This window comes from Trematomus bernacchii, unplaced genomic scaffold, assembly GCF_902827165.1.
Source record: "Trematomus bernacchii unplaced genomic scaffold, fTreBer1.1, whole genome shotgun sequence".
NCBI classification, from domain to species: Eukaryota; Metazoa; Chordata; class Actinopteri; order Perciformes; family Nototheniidae; genus Trematomus; species Trematomus bernacchii.
In genome coordinates, this window is record NW_022987782.1 from 3,006,214 (window position 1) to 3,025,904 (window position 19,691).

A 19,691-nucleotide genomic window follows, 5' to 3' on the forward strand; every position below is an offset into this window, starting at 1 on the left:
GCTGTTTTGTAGCTCAGCTGATCTGATTCAACCTGTGTTTGGCATGGCTTATTCCCCCACTGTCCTTAAACAAAGGGAGGATGCATGCCCGAACAACTTAACCAAATTCAACTCCAAACAAGCTAACCAAAACACATTCAGGAGACTGGGGTGAAAACCACCACCATTGCTCTCTGACATTCTAAAACATCTCAATCTTGAAATTCTAGCTGCTGTGAGTTTTTATCCTGATGAAAATCAGTTCCAGGTCTCTAGGCCCCTGAGGTTCAGGAGGTTACAGACACAAGAGAATCCGGGTAAGCACTTTTCCAGTGCAGCCCGATGAGAGGGTCAAATATGTGTGTGTGCGTGTGCGTGTGCATGTGCGTGTGTGTGTGTGTCGATAATGGCTGTGAGGTCATCATTGTATTGAAAAGGCAGCAGATGATGGGATGAGAATCTGGCCACACATGCACATGAGCACTCCCTTCAAGTTCTCTAGCTCAGAAAACACCTAATGACACATCTTCTGTTTCATTGTGGGGCCTTGATTTAGATCAGGCGACCAGAGAGGATAAGTGTGTAATCATGAGAGAATGTACACCCTTTCTCTCACTCTCTCCTTCATTTTCCCTTAGTGCCTTTGCTGTATCCTTCCCTTCATTCTCCCTTCCAATTTGCTCTCCAGCTCCATCTCTGTGTCGAGACACTCGTGCAATGACAGGAGAGACTCTTTGTTCTGCCTTAAGCATTAACCCTTCTCTTTGCTTGCATTACAGCCAATCAGTACTTACGCAGCGTTTTATTAGACACCTAGGGACTACACGTTATAATAACAGCCTTTTTATTTTCCTGTCCCCTTAAACAGAAACACTGCCATTCTCTTATGTACCATTGATGCTATGGGTGAAAATACAGAATGCAGTCTGATTCGAAATTGCTGTTTGATGACATGCTACTAAACTGACCTGCATGTTGGAAGAAATAGAATGTGTCTTTACCAAACACATTTTTAAATTGGGGCTCAATGGTTGGCTTATATCCCTATTCATGCTGGAGCTGGGGCTTAAGGTTATTATATTACATGTGCACTGATTTACAATTGAAATGGCAGTATCACCAAAATTATCCTCAGTTCATGTCGAGTTTGAAAAGTTTTGAAAAGACAATTCATGACTTAAATTCATATATATTCATGGTGGCACAAAGTTAAAGTTGTACTTGCAAAACACTTGGAATTGGTGGGATCTGACAGCCAAGGAGGGTGAGGTGTTGAGTAGAGGGATGATAGGCTGTAGGAGGGGGGGCAGAGGATGAAGTCATGTGCCTGCAGAAGGCGCTCCAGCCGAGGTCAGATCCTGTTCATGGAAACCATCTGGCCAGCTCCATCTGAGCCACACCAAACATACAGTACTCATGATCTTCCTTTCTATCTCCCTCACATTCCTCCAGCCTTAAAACCCACCTTCTGACCAATTTTCTCATCTTCCTCTCCCCCTAACCTCCCTGTCTCCTATCCATCACTTTACCTTTCACCCCACTGCTTTTCCTCCTCCTCTTTTCTCAAAATATATCCTACTCATTAATGCAGGGCAGCTGCAGGGAGCAGTGTTACTTCGTTTTTCCATGGCAACGCTCCCTCTGTTTCAGCATATCCAGTTTCAATTTTGGTAGCAACGTGCTCCTTTGCCAGTGCTGTACACATTCATGTGTTAAATAGAAGGAATTATTGCAAAATTCCTGAAAGAGAATCACTGTACTGATCACTGGCAATTATGAATAGGGCCCCATTCTCAGGGGAGCAACACAATGAGTTTAAGCAAGAGTAGAAGTAAAGCGTAGGATCAGGACACTGAGGGCAAGAGGCCGTTTGAAGATGTGCAAGGCCGAGGTGACAATAGCAGCACAGCCCTTCAGCCCTTATGTGAAGAGACTTCTAAAGTAACACCACCTGCACAAATTGTAGCCTTGCAGGACCATGAGACTTAGTTGCCTCTTCAGGGAAAATAACACATGCACACTCTGTACCTCGTGTATACTGCGCTGATGATCTGTGCTGTATGTAACGTCATGCAGACTCCACCATCATGGGCCTGAGGGACTCTGTTTGGATGCTGTGTCTCTCTGACCTCACCATGCCTGTTTTAATGGTGCAAGACACTGGCTCCAACACTCTCACTCAATGTCCTTTTTATACAGACTCTCTTGCTCTAATTTCATAACCACTGTTGAAGACTCTGGGACCCCTAATTGTCAAGGCAGGGATTCACAAGGCTATATGAACAGACTATTGGCTGCCAGTCTTTATTTATCATTGACAGAGAAGAGATTCAAGGAAGTTGACTTTTGGCATTTAATTCATTTAAAATAATGATTCGCCCATTTTCATTGCAGATCTATCCTTCCAAGTGAGATACCAGTAGTATAGGGAGATACACAGTTAGATACATAACAATTTAATGGATTTAAAGTGGCAGAGAAATGTGTGCTTAGAATAACTTTATTGGGCTATGGTTGCAACACTCAACTAAAGATAGAGCAACACACTCATGGATTCAGATAGTACCCTTACCACGCTTTGTGGGCCATCACCAGGAATCAATAGCCGCGTTCACACCGGAGTACTTTTCACCGTACTTTTCGCGTTTAGTTCCGTTAGTACCCCTTATGTCGCGTTCACACCAAAAAGAGCACTTCATCTCGGGAACTTTTGCCCCCATTTTTAGTGCCTGCTGAGAGATGGTACTTTCCTGGGGGAAAAAAGTGCCCCAGTTCTGATTGGCTGGGCGAATTGCAAACCACGCCCCGTAAAACTCTGAAATGTTTAGTAGAGCCGCCATTTTTATTTGCTCGCTACATTAACCCAGCGCACCAACGGAGAGTAGTTTGTTGTGAAAGCAGTTATGGCAAGCATAAATAAATCATCAGAGCGGTGGAGTGATGAGAAGGTTTCGGCGCTTCTGGAAATCTACGCCGAGGACGCGACCCAGGGAATGCTACTGAAGGCAGTACCCAACTCCAAAATGTTCGAGCGTTGTTCGAAAAAGTTACTCGACCTGGGAATCGTGCACAGCGCCACGGCATACCGGCTAAAAATAAAGAAACTCAGGCAGGACTACAAAAAAATTAAAGACTATAACAACAAGAGTGGTAACGACCGGAAGACCAGTAAATGGTACGAGCGCTTGGATGCTCTGCTAGGCCACAGACCTTCATTCTCCGGCACAGCATCGACCTTCGATTCGGGCACGATGGTGTGGGAGGCCGCTCAAACGGCGGATTCAGTGGCCAACGACCACGACCACGACGAAGGTAAAATCAACTACATGCACTGGGGTTTTAATCTGCACAATAATGGTCTCAGATGTACTTTTATTTGCTCAGTAGATCAAGCTAGCCATGCTAGGCTGAACTGGCTAACACCGGCCCCGAGCTGGCTAATAACATCTAGCGAGCTAGATATTCTCGGCCGCTATGAAAACGTTTTGACTTGTGAATAACTGTGCAGTGTTTCTGTAATTTGCTTCACTAACTCATGGCACTAATTGTGTGTTGCAGGCGAGGCTGAACAACTCTCAGGATTGGAAACAAGCGAGCTTTCCCCTCCAGATCACAGCGCTTGCTCGTCCCCCTTACCAGCAACCAAACGCAAAGGTACACACACTGTAACTTGGTCTTGAAAGAACGTTACGCATCGAACTGATGTTCACAATCACGTTTATTTTCTTCTTGGTACAATTATGAAACAGCGTGAAAACGTATTCGCCTAGACCGGCGTTTACAAATTTTCGTGCCGTTTTTACTCTCTCACAAACATTGTAAACATCCGGGCTAGAGGTCACATGACTTCCGGTAAGAAAACTTGCCTCAACAACATTAAACAAAGTTCAAGCATACATGAAGCACTCTTCAAAAATACAAAACAATAAATAAGGGCACTTTGAGCGGCAGCTACACACACACACACACACACTCAGTATGTGTGTGTATATATATATTTTATGCTATTTGATCCTATATTATCTTCTACTATACACCTGCATTGTGTACACTGTCTTGTCCCGGCCTGCACCCTGTCCAATGTTGACTAGTAAACACATTCCTAGTATGTTGTAAAACGACATGGCGACTAAACAGATCTTGTATCTTGCTTATTTTCCCTCTTAGGAAAGCGGGCACGGGATGTGAATTTCTTTGACACCGTCGAGGCGTTGGAGGACCGGCGTGCCGTGGTGAAAGAGTCGATGCACGGGGATCAGATGGTGCTGTTAAGCAAGGCCCAGGAAACGGAGGACAAGATGCTCACGATGATGGAGCCCCAGGCTGAAGTGTTGAAGCAGCAGATGGAGCGCCAGGAGCGCCAGGATGAAGTGTCGGTGCAGCGCCAGGAGCGCCAGGATGAAGTGTCGGCGCAGCGGCAGGATCGCCAGGATGAAGTGTAGGTGCAGCGCCAGGATGAAGTGTCGGCGCAGCGCAAGCGGCGCCAGGATGAGCGACAAACCACTTTTCAGAATGGGTTTCTGGAAGTGCTTTCCCAGCTAGTGAAAGCCAACAGGTCTTCCTCCCTATAGTTGCCACTGTTAACAATGTCTGCTGCTGAGCCTATCCCTACACCTGGGACAGTTCATTTTGTATTGTTGTTATTAATACTGACACACAACTTTGCACTAAGGTGTGTATGCTGCTGAGCCTATCCCTACACCTGGGACAGTTTATTTTATATTATTGTTATTACTGTTATTATATAGTCTTGATACAACTGACACTTTATTTTATATTGATAATGTTAACTTACATGTACAACTTCTATTTTATTTACATTAAAATGTGAACTTCTATTTACTACTGTTATGTCTTGAGAGTGCAATAAAGAGAACCTACATGGCGATTAAACAGATCCTGTATCTTGCTTATTTCTCCTCTGACACTTTATCTTTACAGTGACCTGTGTAGCATCCTATACATCACATGTAAGTGATTATTCTGATACCATCATGTTTCATCGGTTATAAACTGGCGAAGCTTTATTTGTCATTTATTTATCATCAATGTTGCAACCTTGTGGGGGAATGGCAGGGGCACATACACAAATATGATAATTTATATAATTTTAAATATTATTTGACCTAAAACTAAATGTTTTTATGATTGTCCTCTGAGGAGGACATGGGGATTTGCAAACTTTTAATTCCCCCCCCATTTTACACAACACAAAATGGAGTCCACTATGGGCCAAAACTAACATGTAGGTTTCCATAGTGTTTATGGCAGACGGATGCAGTGGGTCTCAGGAAGATATATATATATAATAAAGGTGGGTTTGCTGCTGAGCCTAGTGGTTTGTAGCCTGCCAGTAAACCCAAAGCAGAAGAAGAAGTGACGTCAGCGGCTCATTTGCGTAATCTTCCCTCAGGGAAAAGTACTCCGGTGTGAACGCGATTGGTACTTAGTGCCCTGGGGTAAAAAGTGCCGGGGCACTGAGTGCCGGCACTAAGTACTGCAAAGTACTTGGTGTGAACGCGCCTAATGCTAACTATTTCTGTCATTGTAAAAAAAGGATGGTGAATAGAATGATTTTAGAACAGAACGCTACAAATGGAAACAGTGCATGTTCAGCTTTTTCCAACTGCTATTCTGGTTTAAACCTTGAGTGGGAAATGTGTCTAAGACATTACATAAGCTGCACTCAAGTATAGAGTCACAATGAAATGTACAGTGCAGTGGGACAGAATTTCAAGTACTTTTATTTTGAGGTTATGCTGTTTCTTGGGGTAAGATAAGTGATGATGTAGCAAAATGCATTAAACATTGAAATGTATGACACTAGCCCTTTGTTTTCACTCTGACATAATCTATGTCCCATCGACTGCATCAGAGACTAGGACAGAAGATTTAAAAACAATTTACATAATCACCATCTATTATGTGTAGCTATTTCTGTTTAAACTGTCATACGTGGTTTGAGCAGCTGTAGAATAAGTACTTTGTAACTTTCTATCCTCCAATCTCTTTCCATCACCTTTGCTTGATCCCTCTTGTTCCTCTCTCTTCGGTAAAAGAGGGAGAAAACTCCAATGCCAAAATTGGGCACATGTGTAGCAGAAGTGTAAGTCATTAGGTATTCTGTTTACACCACACTAAAATAAATGGAGTGGTTTAAATTTGGGGATATCCAAAGCCCGGGGTACCAGCTGTTGGGTCATCGGTTTGGTAAGCTTCCACTCACATGTCAACAGGACAGGCTGTTTCCTAATTACTGCTGGAGAACGTGGTGTGGTCCGGTCCACAGCCGGGGGGGACAGAGGGAAGTGGAGGCAATGACGGGCTCAGCAAACTATTAGAGGGTTGAGTTAACTTTTGTGGAAGTACTGTAAACATCTCAATGGGCTGACATGGGACCTGGGCTCTGAAGCATTCACATGCGTCATGGCCTCATGTATGACTGACATGGGTTTGTGTGGTCGTAGCAATAAGAATTAAGAATAATTAAGAATGGTTGTTGGACTTCTGAATCTTTGGTTATTGTTTACATGCACAGAGAAACAAGTCGCAGCCCAATGAAAGACCGATTTAGTTTACTGCACTTTGAATTCCCTGGCATAGAGTATCTCTGCTGCCATGAATAAACCTGGTAATAGAAGACATTTGTACGCCTGTGATGACATGCCAACATCTACAATCCACACAAATGAATTAAAATGGAATCAGGTGTAGTTATGATCTCTGTAGTGATCTATGAGATGATAGTCTGTTGACATCACCTTGTAACCATAACCTTGTCTGACTGTTTGATGAAAGGACAGTCAAAGTGTAGTTCCATGCTGCAGTGAATTGTGGGATACTTAACGAAGTCAGACATCCTGATCAGGTCTCTTATGACAATATGATTCTAGTTTTAGTATTTTACCAATGTTATGATGTTCACACAGGCCAACCAAAATCTGTATATTTGAGAAGCAAAAGTTCTAAATTAATAGAGTAAATGTTGGGCAAATGTTTAAACAATGTATCAGCAGTCATAAAATAACTTAACCCGTTACTGGATACAGAGTCCTCTTCCCCAATCAGTAATGTACTAAGCCTCATGAGAACATGTGTGCTTCAACATAACGTTTTCTGCCATCGAGAGGAACCCTGTCAGAAATTTGTCGGCACTTTTCTTTTTTCAGATTGGGCTGGGTGTGATGCAGGCTTAGCCATCCAGTCAAGATGCAGCACTTAACTATCCAGGTACACTGTAACAGGCGGACAGGGGCTTCCAGCAAAGCCAGGTCACCACAAAGCGAGAAGAGGCGCTGCGTAAGCCTCTGTATGTAAAGAAGGCCGCTGGGCTAACAGATTCCTGGATGAGCGCAGCCACACAGACACTGGGCTGGGCTAAACAGTACCTCTGACAGCAAGAGGGGTTAGTGGTCTCTAAAGGAAATGAAAAAGTGCTCACAGATGTGTGTGAACTTCTGTATAATGTAAGTCAGAAATAAATGAATTTGCACTTTTGCTGATGCTTGACCCACAACGATAAATGTGGTAAAGAGTGGCTTGTATTGGGATTCAAATATGTAGTATTGATGTTTTGAAATACAGGATTGCAGAATGAAATGTTCTAGCCCTTTTCACTCTACACACACACAATGTAGATTGTTACTAAAATATCGTAGCACTGAAAGAATTAAGAAGTAACATTTAATTATATTTACAAAACAAATATGAAGTACAACAACATGTTATATAAGTGTAATAAGAGTGTTTTGAATTATAATGTTGTTGTCTTGTATATCATTATAATTACAATTTAAGTGCAAAAAGTATGTATATGGTAAAGTGCAAGATCATAAGCAGCTAATTAGCAGTAAGTTTAATTTCCTGTCCCAGACATTTCCATCATTATCGATACATACAAATGTGCCAGTTTTCAAAGAATCATATTGCAAGAACTACACATTCACTGTGAAGCTCACAAATATTTGAGCAGGGTGTGGAGTCCTAACCCTAACATCACATGTTGGAGTCAAATCTTGACTAGACTAATAAACAACCTGAAAGGACCACCATCCAGAGGAAGTGGGTATCTTGTACACATCAGCGCAACAATAATGGCAGAGGGTAAGGTTTGCTACCTGCAGAGTCAGGCGTTTCACAGCATCCCAGGCCTGGGCGATGAGCTCCTTCATCCTCTCCTCCGAGGTCGCCCAAGACTCCACTGCTGTGGTATCGGGCATCACTTTCATTGGGATGGACATGGGACGTGATTCTACAAAAAAAGAAATGACTTCAGTGCTGTGTGTATCAAGTATAAATGTGAATTTGTTTTGTTCAAACTTCTGGTCCTGTTGTGAAGTAACCCAATTTACCACAGAATTAGAACAGACTAACTTGTGTTCTACTTATATTAAATAAAATCATTATAAGGTACATGAGACTTTGTACTGTCTTGCATTTATCCTTAATTGACCTCTACTAATAATGACCTTTTTTTCACTTGTACTGTATCATGTCTCAATTAGCCTTTAAACTAGCTTTAGCTACCTGCAGGTCGAAAAGGCCCTTCAGTGCTCAACAGAGAAGACACAGAGATAAAGGAGTGTAAGAGACACAGAGATAAAGGAGTGTAAGAGACACAGAGCTAAAGGAGTGTAAGAGAATGGTGGAATGAGGCAGAACACACAGGTTAGCCTGAGGTCTGTGTGTGTTAAAGCCATCAGGGCGTCACATCGAGACATATTCCATGATTTTAAGGTCTGCCTTGCTCAGCAGCTCTATCCCACAGTTGTCATGAAACAGCGGTGAGGTCATAGCACCGGCGTGCCTTCACAGACACCAGGCTCCTAAATATCACTAAAACAGCCACATGGGTAGTCATGGCAATGAGTGTGTTGCCGGTGCAATGGACAAACAGGATGGTTAGTTGTTCCCCTTGTTTGTTCTTGCCGTAGCAAACCTGCCTTAATCTTGTGGGTAGGAGAGTGCGTGTGTGTGTGTGTGTGTGTGTGTGTGTGTGTGTGTGTGTGTGTGTGTGTGTGTGTGTGTGTGTGTGTGTGTGTGTGTGTGTGTGTGTGTGTGTGTCATTCTGTCTGGCATCTCTTAGTACTTTCTCACACTCAACATCCAGGTGCCTGTGGCATTCAGGGACTATGAAATGGACCAAATAGGTCACGATGCAATCAGTGTTGCATCATTACGTACTATGCACATTACTTTGCCCATACTGTACATTTTAAACATTTGATTACCCACATTTTCCAATATGCCTTCTCTCTCATTCTTATTTGTCAGCTACATTGTTTCAGTGAGTCTTGCACAAAACCAATTCAAATGTGCGTATACTTTACTTAATGTCCGCAGTCACAGAAAATGGACTCTGACAGGGCAGACTGGGTTTCATGGTCTTCATGTCTTTGGTTGACTAGTCTGCAGAGAGTGCTGTATTAACCGCTGTGATATCATAAGGCTGTCAATAGTGTTTTAGAGTATTCCTGTCATACCACATGATCTGCTGCTTCCTGCTGCAGCTGTGCAGTGGATCCTTACATCCTTACAGAGCTGAGGATGCTCTCTATCATCAGTTCAAACCCTCACTAACCATCCTTGATGAAATCTTAATGTAGACAATGACCTACGTTCTGACCATCAGAGACATCAATACTGCTCACACACTCTTGTGCCATGTCCATCCAATTCACAAAAATAATCAATTGCCAACCCAGTGCCACAAAAACAGCTATGTTGGTCCACAGGGCAAAACGTAGTAAAAACCCTCTCAAATTGTGACATGGTGATGGAGCAGGTATGTGAGGTAGGAGGGGGCCTGGTGGTGGAGCAGGTCTGTGAGGTAGGAGGGGGCCTGGTGTGGAGCCGGTCTGTGAGGTAGGAGGGCCTGGTGGTGGAGCAGGTCTGTGAGGTAGGAGGGGGCCTGGTGTGGAGCCGGTCTGTGAGGTAGGGGGGCCTGGGGGTGGAGCAGGTCTGTGAGGGAGGAGGGGGCCTGGTGGTGGAGCAGGTCTGTGATGTAGGAGGGGGCCTGGTGTGGAGCCGGTCTGTGAGGTAGGGGGGCCTGGGGGTGGAGCAGGTCTGTGAGGGAGGAGGGGGCCTGGTGGTGGAGCAGGTCTGTGAGGTAGGAGGGGGCCTGGTGTGGAGCCGGTCTGTGAGGTAGGGGGGCTTGGTGGTGGAGCAGGTCTGTGAGGGAGGAGGGGGCCTGGTGTGGAACCGGTCTGTGAGGTAGGAGGGGGCCTGGTGGTGAAGCAGGTCTGTGAGGTAGGAGGGGGCCTGGTGTGGAGCCGGTCTGTGAGGTAGGGGGGCCTGGGGGTGGAGCAGGTCTGTGAGGGAGGAGGGGGCCTGGTGGTGGAGCAGGTCTGTGAGGTAGGAGGGGGCCTGGTGTGGAGCCGGTCTGTGAGGTAGGGGGGCCTGGTGGTGGAGCAGGTCTGTGAGGGAGGAGGGGGCCTGGTGGTGGAGCAGGTCTGTGAGGCAGGGAGGGGCCTGGTGATGGGGGACACAATAGGCGCTTTCACACCAGAGTACTTTTCCCAGGAACAGTTCCGATAGTTCCTGGGATTTTGCGTTCACACCAAAAAGATCTGGAACCAGAACTTTTTTTTGCGATCCTTTTCACCCCTTTTTAGTCCCTGCTAGAGAGCAGGGACTTTCCTGGGGAGAAAAAGGTTCCAATTTCTGATTGGCTGGGCGAATTGCAAACCACGCCCCGTAAAACTCTGAAAAGTTTTTGTGAAGCCGCCATTTTATTTGCTCGCATTAGCATTATTAGCATTAGCATTAGCCCAGCGCACCAACGGAGAGAGACTAACTTATGGCAACACAAAAGAAAACATGGGAGCGGTGGAGTGATAAGGAGGTGTCGGCGCTTCTGGCGATTTACTCGGAAGGCTTCAGTAGAAGCTGCTGGGAAGACTCCCAGCAGCTTCTACTGAAGCCAGTCCCCAACTCCGGGGACTTCCGGCCGGGGACTTCGGAACTATTCCTGGGAAAAGTACTTGGTGTGAAAGCGCCTAATACGTCTTCGGCTGACTCAATATGAAAGTCAGCTGAATTAGTATTGATACTGCAAGGAGACGTATTGTGTGAAGAGAAATTAAAGATGTTGTTTAATTGCTGATATATTTATGATCCACGTCATGTATTCAGTTTCGCTGTGGGAGTTCTTCCAGTTTGTCCAAAAGTCTTCTAATCAGGGCTCTATAAATAAAGAACTATGGCAGATGTGCAATATTTAATATAGCCGAACCATTTTTTTTAAATGCATTTATGTGATGACTTTCAAAGAGAAAAGCAAGCACACGCGGAATAAAGTATGATTATAATTTTTTTTAAACATTTTGTTTTTCTTATTGTGTAAACTACAACTCCCGAGGTGCACCGCCACTAAAACATCCAATCACCGCGCTTGTTGACTAATTCTGAGGTTTGTCAAGCAAAGAGGACTGGCACAACGATAGCTGGGGATTATGGGTAGTGTAGTTTCAACCAATTTAAACCAATCAATGTCGTGTAATTAACAAGGAAAAACTGGTGTTTTTTAGTTGATGAGTAGAGCAGATATCACTGTGAAATCAATCGACAGGAAGGACAATACTTACTTCCTGATGTATGCAGCGAGAGCCCGAGCAACCACCTTGGTTACTGTGAAAACTCAGAGACCAGAAATACTGTTTTCACGCCATGAGAGTTTACGATAACTTGCCATGGACGCTGGTCAATAATAATCAATAGGGGCGAGACCTCAAATAATCTTCAGAATATCTATCAAAATATAATAGATAAATAAGCATTATAATGGCCAAACTATCCTACAATTTCACACTACTAGATCATGTGACATGGGCACTGGTCATTAGAAATCTATAGGAGAAAATATTGTAGCCATGTCACAATTTCAGAGTTTATTTTTGTTAACATACTACGTTTGGCCCTGTGGACCAACGTAGCTGTTACACATTTTTTTGTGAGACTGGATTGCTATTACACACCATGATATTGTTAGCGTGCGTGAGTGAACCCTTCATGACTAGAAGTTGGAGACTGTTTTGCTGTGTGTGTGAATATGCTTACATGAGTAGGTATGCAGCGTGCTACATGCACTATGAACTCACATAAAGCTGTAGAACTAATTTTATAATGCACAACATACAGTGAGTATAATACATGTGGTTATAATTCTTGTTGGCAGACCAACATCAGCAGACCCTGAATTTCAGCCAACAATTGCAGCAATTACCATTAAATTCAACTTTTTACACTAACCTTCTTCTACCTTTCATTCAAATGTATACCATATTCAAATCAAGTCGTGTTCTAGAGGAACCCATCAATCTTTTTGATGTTTTTACTTAGTGGCCAGGCATCAAAGTTGGTATACTTGCTGCAGTTTTCATCTAACAACCGGTTATTGCCCTAATCCTAGAGACCTTAAGGCAAACTTTCACCTGAAGGAGACCAAGGAGAGACGTTTTTTGTTCCTCTAGGAGAAGGCAATACTGTGAATGTCCTTCCCAGGAGAGAGTCTGTTAGGCCAATCAGAAAGTGTGTTAAAGTACAGCATAGGCAGTAACAATGCAAGGCCAGCCTGCTCTCCGATTTGTTTTAAATACCATTCCAGGACTCTGTTTGTTAATCCTGGGGTCATTATTTGGAATGAAACTGCCATATCTTGTTATAGTGACTTGGCGCCTGCCATTTCTGCAGGGAGGGGATTGAGAAAAAGAGAGACAGGCAGGGACAGAGAATGAGAAAGACAGAGAGAACACAAGAGGTCTAAACTCAAATGAAAGAGAAATATGACAGGAGCGCCCAAAGCTCTTAAACCTGCCCAGGCCTAACAAGTCCTGAGAGTCCTCTCAAAGTGGGGTTATTCCCCCTGTCTCGTGCCATCTCAGCCATGTCCTCATGTTCACCCTCTGTTAGGCTCTTAGACTATGAAGGTATTGGCCAAACTCTATCCGTACACCCTCTCCTTTCCTACTCTGTTTGTTCTCACTCTCCCATCCCTCCCTCTTTCTCTCTCAGTGTACAGCAAGTGAGATGCCCTGGTCCCGCAGAGGCAGAATAACACTGCTGTAAAATGAGTGGACACACTCACAAACAAACACATCTCTACTCTGCATCTAATCTCTACTCTGCATCTAATCTCTACTCTGCATCTAATCTCTACTCTGTATCTAATCTCTACTCTGTATCTACTCTCTACTCTGCATCTAATCTCTACTCTGTATCTAATCTCTACTCTGTATCTACTCTCTACTCTGCATCTAATCTCTACTCTGTATCTACTCTCTACTCTGCATCTAATCTCTACTCTGTATCTACTCTCTACTCTGTATCTAATCTCTACTCTGCATCTAATCTCTACTCTGCATCTAATCTCTACTCTGTATCTACTCTCTACTCTGTATCTACTCTCTACTCTGCATCTAATCTCTACTCTGTATCTACTCTCTACTCTGCATCTAATCTCTACTCTGCATCTAATCTCTACTCTGCATCTACTCTCTACTCTGTATCTAATCTCTACTCTGCATCTAATCTCTACTCTGCATCTACTCTCTACTCTGTATCTAATCTCTACTCTGCATCTAATCTCTACTCTGCATCTACTCTCTACTCTGTATCTAATCTCTACTCTGCATCTAATCTCTACTCTGCATCTAATCTCTACTCTGCATCTAATCTCTACTCTGCATCTAATCTCTACTCTGCATCTACACTCTACTCTGCATCTAATCTCTACTCTGCATCTACTCTCTACTCTGCATCTAATCTCTACTCTGTATCTACTCTCTACTCTGTATCTAATGTCTACTCTGCATCTACTCTCTACTCTGTATCTAATCTCTACTCTGCATCTAATCTCTACTCTGCATCTACTCTCTACTCTGTATCTAATCTCTACTCTGCATCTACTCTCTACTCTGCATCTACTCTCTACTCTGTATCTAATCTCTACTCTGCATCTACTCTCTACTCTGCATCTACTCTCTACTCTGCACCTAATCTCTACTCTGCATCTAATCTCTACTCTGTATCTACTCTCTACTCTGTATCTACTCTCTACTCTGTATCTACTCTCTACTCTGTATCTACTCTCTACTCTGTATCTACTCTCTACTCTGTATCTACTCTCTACTCTGCATCTACTCTCTACTCTGCATCTACTCTCTACTCTGCATCTACTCTCTACTCTGCATCTACTCTCTACTCTGCATCTACTCTCTACTCTGCATCTACTCTCTACTCTGCATCTACTCTCTACTCTGCATCTACTATCTACTCTGCATCTACTCTCTACTCTGCATCTACTCTCTACTCTGCATCTACTCTCTACTCTGTATCTACTCTCTACTCTGTATCTACTCTCTACTCTGCATCTACTCTCTACTCTGCATCTACTCTCTACTCTGCATCTAATCTCTACTCTGTATCTACTCTCTACTCTGTATCTAATCTCTACTCTGTATCTACTCTCTACTCTGTATATACTCTCTACTCTGCATCTACTCTCTACTCTGCATCTACTCTCTACTCTGCATCTAATCTCTACTCTGTATCTACTCTCTACTCTGTATCTACTCTCTACTCTGTATCTACTCTCTACTCTGTATCTACTCTCTACTCTGCATCTACTCTCGACTCTGTATCTACTCTCTACTCTGTATCTACTCTCTACTCTGCATCTACTCTCTACTCTGCATCTACTCTCTACTCTGCATCTACTCTCTACTCTGCATCTACTCTCTACTCTGCATCTACTCTCTACTCTGCATCTAATCTCTACTCTGCATCTAATCTCTACTCTGCATCTAATCTCTACTCTGCATCTACTCTCTACTCTGTATCTAATCTCTACTCTGCATCTACTCTCTACTCTGCATCTACTCTCTACTCTGCATCTACTCTCTACTCTGCATCTACTCTCTACTCTGCATCTACTCTCTACTCTGCATCTACTCTCTACTCTGCATCTAATCTCTACTCTGCATCTAATCTCTACTCTGCATCTACTCTCTACTCTGTATCTACTCTCTACTCTGTATCTACTCTCTACTCTGCATCTAATCTCTACTCTGCATCTAATCTCTACTCTGCATCTACTCTCTACTCTGCATCTACTCTCTACTCTGCATCTACTCTCTACTCTGTATCTACTCTCTACTCTGTATCTAATCTCTACTCTGCATCTAATCTCTACTCTGCATCTACTCTCTACTCTGTATCTACTCTCTACTCTGCATCTACTCTCTACTCTGCATCTAATCTCTACTCTGCATCTACTCTCTACTCTGCATCTACTCTCTACTCTGCATCTACTCTCTACTCTGCATCTAATCTCTACTCTGTATCTACTCTCTACTCTGCATCTAATCTCTACTCTGTATCTACTCTCTACTCTGTATCTAATCTCTACTCTGCATCTAATCTCTACTCTGTATCTACTCTCTACTCTGCATCTACTCTCTACTCTGCATCTAATCTCTACTCTGTATCTACTCTCTACTCTGCATCTACTCTCTACTCTGTATCTACTCTCTACTCTGCATCTAATCTCTACTCTGCATCTACTCTCTACTCTGCATCTACTCTCTACTCTGTATATACTCTCTACTCTGCATCTACTCTCTACTCTGCATCTACTCTCTACTCTGTATCTACTCTCTACTCTGTATCTACTCTCCACTCTGCATCTACTCTCTACTCTGTATCTACTCTCTACTCTGTATCTACTCTCTACTCTGCATCTACTCTCTACTCTGCATCTACTCTCTACTCTGTATCTACTCTCTACTCTGTATCTACTCTCTACACTGTATCTAATCTCTACTCTGTATCTACTCTGCATCTAATCTCTACTCTGTATCTAATCTCTACTCTGTATCTACTCTCTACTCTGCATCTACTCTCTACTCTGTATCTACTCTCTACTCTGCATCTACTCTCTACTCTGCATCTACTCTCTACTCTGTATCTACTCTCTACTCTGTATCTACTCTCTACACTGTATCTAATCTCTACTCTGTATCTACTCTGCATCTAATCTCTACTCTGTATCTACTCTCTACTCTGCATCTAATCTCTACTCTGCATATACTCTCTACTCTGCATCTACTCTCTACTCTGCATCTACTCTCTACTCTGTATCTACTCTCTACTCTGTATCTACTCTCTACACTGTATCTAATCTCTACTCTGTATCTACTCTGCATCTAATCTCTACTCTGTATCTAATCTCTACTCTGTATCTAATCTCTACTCTGTATCTACTCTCTACTCTGCATCTAATCTCTACTCTGTATCTAATCTCTACTCTGCATCTACTCTGCATCTAATCTCTACTCTGTATCTAATCTCTACTCTGTATCTAATCTCTACTCTGTATCTACTCTCTACTCTGCATCTAATCTCTACTCTGTATCTACTCTCTACTCTGCATCTACTCTCTACTCTGCTCTAATCTCTAATCTCTACTCTGTATCTATCTATGTCCTTCCAAAGTGCTTAAGCAAGACAACCATAAAACAGACTGATGGAGGGATTTCTGCATTTCTCCATGCTGCCTGCTATCTTTTTGGTATGTTCCTTTTACAAATGGTTTACAGTGAGTTGAAGTGTTGTATATTCTGTTACAGCTGCGAGTAGAGGCAGGAATGGGGCTCGCCTATTTGTTTTTGATGATAGTAGGTGTTTATTTAAATATTTACGTAACTCCATTTGTTATGGGGTTAATGAAGCAACCATGGAAACAGTGGTGGTAAGGCCAGGCGGACTGAACAGGTGAGGAATGGCAAGAGGACTGCAGTTATAGAGTTATTTTGCCCATTCCTACACACACTGGAACCATAAACACACTGCATGCTATCTCCTTCTGCCAGCTATGGATAGGAAGCACCTCTGTGGCACGGGCTGAATAGGCGTCTACCAATCAGAGGGTCAGCAGGTCCATCCCAGCCTCTGCAGTCAGAAACGTACCAGAAACGTAACGCCAAGCTGCTCCCGTCGGCATGTCTAAGGTATTGAAGTGTATGTAATTCCCTGAAAAAGCGTCAGCTAAATACACTTTAATTTAGACATCCAGAGATGGTCATCATATTCGATTTTTTGTTTCATTATTCTTTATTATTATTATTTTTTTTTTTAACAGTTTTTATTTCAGTTTCATTATACACACATGTTCACATTTTAGTTTCAGGTTTCAACCACTTATTGTAATACACTTAATTGCTGCTGTAAGCAATAGTTGTAGATGATATTTCCTAGCTCTTCCCTCAATGATGGATGAATGGGATATGGATGTTTGTCTCTCCTAGTGTTCTCTGTCAGTCTGTCATCATAATAGCTTTCAATGTTGTCTTCCGTCATTGTCTTCCCCGGTGTGCTTCAGCATGTTTCCTGTATCTCCATTATTCCTGGTGTCATCCTTGTTTGTCCCTCATTTTGTTTTGCTACTTTCCCTTTGTTTACCTTGCATGCTCTTTATGTTTTTTCCCAACAGCTTTGATTGCATAAATATCGCTTTTGTTTATATGTATACCTGAATCACCTCTTTTTGTACTGCATTTGGATGGTGCCTTTCGTAGCTCTGTGACAAAGACAAACAAAAAGAGAAGCGAGAAGAGGACCACACACATTTCCTATGGCAATCCTCACGCACACTTCACCATCAGAAATCAGCCTTAAACAACTATACTCAATAAAAAGTTGACAAAAGACGTAGAAAGGAGATTTTCTGCCAGCCAGACCATTAAACAACTATTAAACAATAGGACATGTCTTCTTAGTGTAGCACCAAGAACCCTTTGTGAGGTTTCCTATTCCATCCTGTTCATCTGTCATCTGATCTAAGCCCCCTCATGCACATTAGTCCACTCTGCATCTGATGATCCACAACTCAACCCCCCCCCTTTCTCTGTTCCTCTCACTTCAACCTCAAGAGCCACAGCCAACATCCACAAGGCCTCGCACACTTATCATTCATGAAAGCAGAGAAGGATACATAAGGACAAATGTTTTCCCCTGAGAGCCCAGGAGTTCTGAGTTTGGGCGCCTCAGTGTTCAGGGGCCAGAGACATATCAGCAAGTAGAGTCCCCTACTGACTGCCACAATGTTTCCCAGGGGGGGCCTCTATCTCATTATTTCTTCTTGTTTTCTTTCCCTTCTCCAACCATCATTACCTTGATAAATTATTGACTTTACTAGAAAAATTCAACTACATAAATAACTCCACAATGAAAATATTATCCCCTTCTGCAGAGCGCAGAGCAGCCAATAAAAACCTGTCTGACTTCCATCAGGCTACTTTGGCTTGGATTATAGTAATGTATGACTGTGTAGTTCTGCATTAAGTCTTCCCATCAGTTCTCTTTCTTTTATACTGTAGATGTGTATACGCATGTATTTATTGGTTTTGTTCTGCTCTTTCTTCCTTCAAATATATTGAATTATGGCTTTCCACAATATATACAGTATGTCTCAAATGCATGGAACGTGGACATTCTTTCCTGTTCAAAATCTTTTTACTGGCACATTACAGTCATGATAACAGAAACGCCATCAGACAGACGTTCTTATGAGGCCCACATTCTTGACTAACACCAGATATTGTCTTCTACCTTTCATATTGACAATAGGAATAATGCACTTTCTGGTCCTCACAGTAAACAGCTAAATGACATCTAATCCTATCACCCAGACCACTAGCAGACAGGAACTAAGACAACAGTTCTCGTTCCAACCTTAGAGAAGCACAGTCTGATCAGCGGGGTTCGAAGTGAAAGCAGCATGTTTTCAGAATACCAGCGGCTAATTTTAGGATTGAAAAAGAAATCCAGTGAGATCATTTCTCTGGTAGATGTTAGAGAACAATGAGAAGCTCGGGACTCGGGAGGCCCTCCATCAGAAACACAGGGCTGCTGCCAATAAGAACATTCATTAGGGACAAATAAAGAAAATACTTAGAGGCAAGTTTTATGAGAACCAATTTGTGGCGTAATTGTGTGGGCAGACATAAATCAACCTCAAACTGAGGAGAAACAACTTGTTTTTAGAGTTGCTGTACCACTGCCTTTATTGTAAAGGATAATCACACAAAAACACTGTTCACACTTTTGATGATGTTACTAAGCAATAACCAAACAAACCCCTGATGTGTGTTCAATGATCTTGTGTTGACTTGTTTATAATCTAGTCAAAAACATCAGCCTCTAGTTTATCCAGCAGATAATTAAGTCAGACCATACAAAAATAAATAAATATTACCAATATAAAAATCAATATAAGCCATAGAATTATATAAATGTTGAACACAAAAAAATGGGCAAATAAAAATGCATAGTATGTGTCCAGTTTATAGCATTATAACAAACAAAACTATACACAAATAATGTAGATTTCTTATGTGAAAGAGAGCCAATCTTAATTGCAGACTTTTTTAACATAAAAATAAATGTAATATATGTGACCATGTGATGCGGAACATGCTTCGGTCACTTCAGCCAATGTTGGTTCTGAGAGGCAGCGGTGTCCTGCAACATGTTCCCTGTATACGTACTTAACATGAGGATTGACCAAAGCCAGAAAGGAATAGACAGAGTCAAATATTCTGTTGCCAAATGGAGTTGAGTGTATATGGGTTCTGGGACAGAGCTGGGCAGCCCCACAGCCCCAGTATGATATCACCTTGCCCTCAGTGCTTTCTGGGGAAATGATTTGCAATGAA

The 19,691-nt window shown here is 42.7% G+C and overlaps 1 protein-coding gene across 1 annotated transcript in view; it reads right to left on the minus strand.

Annotated features, from left to right (window-relative positions):
* LOC117497404 (vacuolar protein sorting-associated protein 13B-like) overlaps positions 1-19,691 on the minus strand; it is a 392,696-nt gene that overhangs the window by 205,234 nt on the left and 167,771 nt on the right. Inside the window, 1 exon segment of the mRNA XM_034149383.1 lies at positions 8,097-8,230. Coding sequence (XP_034005274.1) covers positions 8,097-8,230 — 134 coding nt within the window.